The sequence below is a fragment of the Palaemon carinicauda genome, chromosome 26 (genome assembly GCF_036898095.1).
Source record: "Palaemon carinicauda isolate YSFRI2023 chromosome 26, ASM3689809v2, whole genome shotgun sequence".
NCBI classification, from domain to species: Eukaryota; Metazoa; Arthropoda; class Malacostraca; order Decapoda; family Palaemonidae; genus Palaemon; species Palaemon carinicauda.
The window spans coordinates 13534808-13542115 of record NC_090750.1 but is presented as its reverse complement, the minus strand read 5'-3'; the positions used below and the strand labels follow the sequence as shown (position 1 = coordinate 13542115).

At 41.7% G+C, this 7308-nt stretch overlaps 1 protein-coding gene across 1 annotated transcript; it reads right to left on the bottom strand.

The window, feature by feature from the left end:
• Positions 1 to 349: 349 nt before the first annotated feature.
• On the bottom strand, positions 350 to 6580 carry LOC137619793 (uncharacterized). The gene is made up of 3 exons (XM_068350094.1): positions 5863 to 6580; positions 5157 to 5728; positions 350 to 655 (listed from the first exon to the last, which is right to left on the bottom strand). The coding sequence occupies exons 1-3, from the start codon at positions 6578 to 6580 to the stop codon at positions 350 to 352; spliced, it is 1596 nt and encodes a 531-aa protein (XP_068206195.1).
• Positions 6581 to 7308: the final 728 nt, after the last annotated feature.

Genomic DNA, 7308 nt, shown 5'->3' with positions numbered 1-7308 from the left:
CCATTAATAGGTACATGAACTGTATAAAGTTGCGAAAAAATCCTAGGTACTGCTTTAAAAGTACCATCTAAAACCAATGTGGCGATTCCCTAGATATTTTAATTTTTTATTTGTACCAAAGATCAGTATTCTATAGTCAAATGTTCTAAAGTCATACAACAAAAACTCTTGGTCATCATGTGTTCTCGCATGCACGTATGTTAATGTTAATTCTTGCACACTTTGTGGTAAGGGCCCTGAATGGCAAGTTTTCTGCCTTTGACTTCTGGCTTTGCGTCATGTGTGATGAACCAGGGACAATTTTGCACCTATTTCTTCAGTGACTCGTGAACATGATTCACAAATTTTTTTATTGAGCAGTTTTCTCTGTAATGATTGCTTCCATTTTCATATTTTCTAGAGCTTGAATAGCTTCAATTTTTGCAGCATCCGGGACATGAGTGTGCTCAGGCATTCGAACAACAGCTATATTTCTTTGATATTTCATTTTGACTTTAGCTTTCCAGTTTCCTTTATTTTTACGCCCATAACAATCATAAGACACAACATTCTTGGCCAAATTCTTTTGTTTTACATATAGATATTCTTCACACACCAGCTTTTCTCCTCCTCTTACACTTTCAAGGAATTCCATATTTGTCTGCAAACGTAACTTCTGTACAATATGCGAAAAAGTTTTTAAAATAATCATAGTCTGGAGCAAGTCAATATTTCTGTAAGTAACCAATAGTGATACTGAACTTATAAAAAGAAAAAAAAGCTGTAAGTAAAAGTTAAAGATATCTATTTTCCTTAAGAAATCCTTAAATACATATGAAATATATATGGAGTAAAGGCACATTTAACAAGTCAGCTTTTATGAGGGTAATTGTCTTAAGGAGGTAACTGTCCAAAGGGATAATTGTCCCAAGGGGTAGTTTTTCGCGGGGGTAATAATCCTGTAGCGTATATATATATATATATATATATATATATATATATATATATATATATATATATATATATATATATATATATATATATATATATATATATATATATATATATATATATATATATATATATATATTTCAAATAAGCCATATATATTTGTACATTAAAGGCTCGATTCTCTTAACGACCTCGTGATCAGAGCCCAAGGCGGAACCGCCCAAAGACTATGATATCGGACCGGCGGGGATTTGAACCCTCGTCCAGGATATCTGTATGCCAGTGACCATACCACTCCGCCACGAAGAAAGAGTGGTATGGTCACTGGCATACAGATATCCTGGACGAGGGTTCAAATCCCCGCCTGTCCGATATCATAGTCTTTGGACGGTTCCGCTTTGGGCTCTGATCTCGAGGTTGTTAACAGAATCCAGACTTTAAATTTATTAATATATCTGGCTTATTTGAAATATGAAAGAAACACGTTTAAAAATGCAAAAAAATTATCATATATATATATATATATATATATATATATATATATATATATATATATATATATATATATATATATATATATACAAATGAAAGTATAAACTGAATATCGTTGATAGTACTAAAGAGTGGAAAAGCTTACATGTGTCAACATTTCGTTTATATTAGAAGCTTTTTAAAAAAAAACATATGTCAACATTACAAACTATACGAGGCTGCAGATATTGGAATCCTTCATTGGTTCTTAATTGATATTGAAACTCTCTCTCTCTCTCTCTCTCTCTCTCTCTCTCTCTCTCTCTCTCTCTCTCTCTCTCTCTCTCTCTCTCTATATATATATATATATATATATATATATATATATATATATATATATATATATATATATATATATATATATATATATATATATATATATATATATATATATATATATATATATATATATGTGTGTGTGTGTGTGTGTGAATGTGTGTGTGTGTGTGTGTGTGGAAAATTTTTTATCTAAATGGTTGAGTGGGAACATAGTCCAGGAAAGTCTCCTTACGACAATTACCCAAAGCTCAACAGGGGAGGATAATGGGCACTTACTCTCGGGACACAAACACCCTGCTAATACTTTACTGCCACAGTTCACTAACCTTCACTCTTAAATACAAAAGGAGGCAGTTTTACTGTCCAGAGGCCGGAGAACTCCACACGTTAAATTGGAAATAATTTATGGCCTACTCTAGCTTTGTCAGGGCTAGAGTCATCTCACTCTAAGGCTCTGTTTCAACTCCGTCCCAGTGACCCCAGTGAGATGCTGTACAGGTATCTTACGTTACTGTAATTAAAGACAATAAAAAAAGGGAGAACAGTGGAGTATAAAAGTATAAAGTAAAGTTAAATGGGGATCTTCACCTTCAAAGCACTAAGTTAAAGAGCGTACACTCACTGATACCAACTTACCTATGTCTAGAGTAGGTTACTCTCAACACCTTGGGTACTTCTGACCCGTCCCATAGTATAAATTGGTAAAATTCATATAAAGCTAATCAAGATACCGAAATGTGTAATCTATTCCAAATGCTTTATTACAGTAAAAAGGGATGGAAATAACTCGATGATTTTAACACAACAAAATTAAAAATTGAAAAAATTATTTGTAACTCAATTATAAGTTTTTCATATGATAAAATGAATAAGTGAATTTACAACACCAAAAAATTGAAAATGTGGAACGGATTTTACTTGTGGATTAACCCTCAAACAGAATAAATAAGAGTCAGAAAATTCTGATCAACAATCTGTGCGGTAGGCTGCTGTGAGGTCCCAACATGTGGTCAGTAACCTCAAGCAATTACCAAGATAAAAAAAATATGAGTATATTAATTTCCATGCACACAGCCCAAAAGATGTAATGCCAAAATAATACCTAACTTAACTTATGAGACAAATAGAAACTTATCTAAAGGGGGAATGGCCATTAGTTAAACTCGCAAGGTTTTATATGTTGTGGGCGCCCGTGTCCTGAAAGTGGCGGTCGTCAGTTTGCTCACTAGGCCTACAGCACTTATTCTGCGGAGTCAACGGCCTCCTCCAAGTTCTCCAACTAGCCCCCAAGACTGGAACCGACGTGCTGTAGAATTAGCAGCTATGTACTAACACTGGTTATCTGCTTGACCTCCTCTACGTATTCTTGGTTAGTTATGGTGTAAGGGGACAGGCTAGTGATGGAGAGTGGGAGCACGAGGCTGACATTGGAACCTGACTTGGCAGCTCCGTTTAGTACCATGGCCTGTATGTTTGTGAGGTCGAGTTCAGGTCGGCTGCGTTCTCCTTCCTTCCCAAAAAAAAGCGAATCTTGGTGCGTAGACCTACGGTCTTGAGGTGCCAACTCTCATTTAGGACAGGCTTGAAAACCTTGTGCCTTGTGAATTTCAAGCACCACACTTATTTAGAATACAAGGAGAAATCTTGCAACTCCAGGGGGCAAAGATAATCCTAACTCTAAACATCTGGCATACAGAATAAAAAATGAAACTAAAAGGTAATTTAGCAAGTCGGGCTTACGTGTGTGGACAACCATACCTCCTAGACTAGCAGACTTGAGTTGTAGTTAAGATATTTAAAATACATAAATACTTACGGTAGAATAATGAATACAAAAACACAAAGGTATTAATCTTGGGACACTCGCTTGAGAAAGACACATTACTCACATTTTTCCCTGTCGTGACGTCACGCACAATAACAAAGTCTACGTATAAACTATGAAGAAGAAGAGTAGTGAAGAAAATTCTTCACACCCTGGGGAAAAAGGGAGGAAAAAGGAGAAGGGTTAGCGTAGACTAATGCAAGGTGGGTTAGATGTTAGTATATGAGATGAGTGTACTAAATGAATAAAGAGTGAAAGTGATTCGTTGCGCTATGCTATGTCAGCAATTGGCATTAAGTTGAACCCCAACCACGTACGAGATGAGTGCAAAGTACGATTTACAAGCGAGAGTCAAACAAAAGTGGTACGATTACAAGCCTAAGTAAAACAGAGTTAACTGTGACTTAGTACAAAAAGGTAACTACAACTGCAAAATAAGAGCGGAGGGAAAGACAAATCAAAACTTCAGCAGTCCTTCACATGGTTAATGAAGACTATGTAAAGCTACTACAAGATCTCCTGGAATAAGGCTCATGCACGTTCAGCAGAGGCCCGTGTAGGCCTGTCGTGGCGGGGCGCCGCGACGACTAAAGGAGACCCAGCTTCGGCTGTGGTCTCATCATTTCTCTCGGCCGGTTGGTCTCTAGGAGGACTGTCGAGATTTTCGAGAGGAGCGGTGTTAGGAGGTTCCTCCTCACTTGGTTCGAATAGTGTTTGGCCATTTTCGTTAACCTCCAAAGGTATGAGTCGGTTGACTTGATGTACATACTCTCCATTTGCGGAGCAGACCTTGTCTGTTCTGATGTGTCCATCTCGACCTGGGTATACTTCGAGTATACGGGTCAAAGGGTACTCCTCTCGATTGACCTCGTCCAGAATCAACAAGTATAAATCTTCAACTCTAGGGATGTTCGGATGGAGGCGACTAGACTTCTAGTGTCGTTCTCGAAGGGAACTGACATAGTCGTACTTCCATCTCTTCAGGAATGTTTTCAGCATGTTGGTCAGCTTCTGGTAATCTTTGCGGAGGATGTCCCCTCCTCGAAAAGTAGGATCAGTCAAGTCAGCCAGGTGGACTTGAGGTGCCAATGAGAGGGTTCGACCATAGAGTAGGTGGCTTGGGGTCAAAGGCGTATTATTGGGGTCGTCAGCATCCAGATATGTTAGAGGCTGATCATTCACCATTCATTCTACTTCTCGGACCAAGGTCATAAACTCATCATACGTAGGGTGGCAACGGTAAGTGGCTTTGCGCAAGTTGAGTTTGGTAAACCCAATCAAGCGCTCGTAAAACCCCTCCTTTTCACGGGGCTCGAGGAGTGATGAACTTCCAAGTGAGGTTGTGGGCCCGTTTGAACCCGTCGATAACAGGGTGCTGCATGAGTTCTGTCAAGAGTGTCTGACCAGCTTGAAAGGTTGAGGCATTGTCAGACACAAGGCACTGTGGCATCCCAAATCGGGCAGCGAACCTTCGTATCGCTTGGACTAGTTCCACAACAGTCAAGGAAGTAGTAGTTTCTAAAGCTACTGCCCGCGTGGCAGCGCAGGTAAACAACAGTATGTAGACCATGTCCACATGTGAACGGTGTACCTTGAAGCCGCCAGTGTAGTCCAGTCCAGTTACTCTGAAAGGGACCTCAGCATTAAGGCGGTTAGGGTGGACTGTAGCTAACGGTGGTGTTGGGTACGGCTGGCCTTGTACTCTTTTGCAATGTATGCATCGTTTGAGAATCTTCTTCACTTGCTGTTGCATTCGGGGAACCAAAAATTCCTTGCGCAAGTGAACATGAAGAGTGGAGGTGTTACAGTGTAGCAGCACTTCATGCCAGTGCTCAACAACAAGTCTCCAGAGAGCACAGTGGGACTCGAGGAGAATGGGGTCCATGTAGCCGGACTCCGGGGGTGCATCACTGAGGCGGGAACGACCTCTTAGAACACTGTTATTGTCAATATAGAGATTCCGTTGTCCTTTAAAGGCTCGTTCATCGGATGTCAACAAGACGGGTTTACCTCGCAATTGTCGTAATATTTGGGGGTAACTGGCCCCCTGTGACACACGAATGATGGCAGTAAGTGGTCTTCGTGGGAACCTGTGGACTAAATAGGGGAATTTGTGCTCAGCCCATCCACTCGTCAGGCGCAGCAAGGCTGCATAGCTCCTAACTGCCTCATCAAGAGATGAAGCCATTAGTTGAACTTGAGGACGACTTTAGCGGCTACTCCCCGCGACGCCAGGTCGGCGGGATTGCAGGACGTGGGGACATGTTTGAGAAGCAACCGACAGTTCAACCTTATACGGTTTATCTCCTCAACCCTATTGAGAACATATGGGGACGTGCTCTGCCGGCTGTGTACCCACTGCAGGGCCGTGAAGGCATCTGACCACACTGTCGTAGAGACGTAGGTTTCTAGACGTAATTCTATCAGATACTGGGCTAGTCGGCATCCAAACAGGAGTGCAGTCAACTTAAGCTTGGGAATGGACTGACTCTCGTCCAATTCCAGCATACGTTTAGGAGTAACTCGTACCTTGGCTGTGAGGAGCTGGCATTTACCTTCGATTGTGACCACGTAGGAAGCCACTCCAAAGGCTTGCTTCGAGGCGTCTACAAACACATGTAACGCAGCCTGATGACCCTGATGTGCATTTTGAGGCACCTTAATGTTCTCGAGACCCTTATATTTTTTAAGAATGGCACCGAGCTCGCGGGTCAATTCTTCGCTAAGGCGGGAATCCCAACTCTGATCCATCATCCAGAGATTCCGAATGAAGAGCTTGCCGAGGATAGTGACTGGCGAGATCAGGCCAATAGGGTCGTAGATGAAAGAAAAGAGAGAGACAACCTTCTTCTTGGTGTTGACGTGTGAGTAGTCCTCTAACATCAGTCCTGAGGAGAGCTTGACGGCTAATGTGTCATCCACGGTGTTCCAGTCCAGACTGAGGTAATCTCGGGGGCCCGTTTCGGTGAAGTCTCCCGATATGGGGGCTTTAGTGGTCCATTTGGCAAGGGGCATGTTAGCTTTCAGCCTAATTTTTTCTATGGACTGTCTTTCGCTAAGGATGTCCGTGGGCGAGTCGTAGCAACGTTGAAAGTTGTCAACGTAGAAGCTTGTTTTAAGCTGTGAGGTAAGACTACTCGATTGAGCATCCAGGTGGTGTTGGATTGTCTGGTTGAGCAATCATGGACTCGAGGTGGCCCCAAACAGGACACCTTTGAAGCAGTACGCAACAACTTCGGACATACTGGAGTCCTTAAAGAAAAGAAACCAACATTAATGGCTTTTCCCTAAACCGGAGGATCATGGACGGAATTTTGGAGGCCAAGTTTGGGCCGGTGTACAAGGATTCATTCACAGACCTTGAATTTGGTCCAAATTTAGCCGAGGCATTGAATACTATGTGCATCAGTGTGGAGGTGGAACTTCTGAAGAGAGGATGATGGGGTAGGTAGTCCGTCATTATGGGGTTCTAGCTCGACCGGCTCGATAAAGCCCTCCTTTATGTACTTGTCAAGGATGGCTTGGTACTTGATGAATAACTGAGGATCCTTAGATTTCTTAAGGGACATCAGCTGGGCAAAAGCCCTACCAAAATTTATCTCTGGTCGGCTATCACTCTTGAAGGGTAGTTGCACTGTGTATCTTCTGTTTGCGTTCCGTATAGTACGCTTGAACAGATCAACGGCCTGTGCCTCAAGATGGCTGAAGGGTTCATTGCTTATGCCCACAGCATCGAGTTTCCA

What these genes read in the sequence shown, in the direction of transcription:
- LOC137619793 (XM_068350094.1), bottom strand. Translation starts at nt 6,580, where the DNA reads ATGCCCCTTGCCAAATGGACCACTAAAGCCCCCATATCGGGAGACTTC. An exon ending in TAGGGTTGAGGAGATAAACC is followed by an intron (nt 5,729 to 5,862) that starts GTATAAGGTTGA and finishes TTGATGAGGCAG; the next exon opens with TTAGGAGCTATGCAGCCTTG. An exon ending in ACTACACTGGCGGCTTCAAG is followed by an intron (nt 656 to 5,156) that starts GTACACCGTTCA and finishes CATATTGTACAG; the next exon opens with AAGTTACGTTTGCAGACAAA.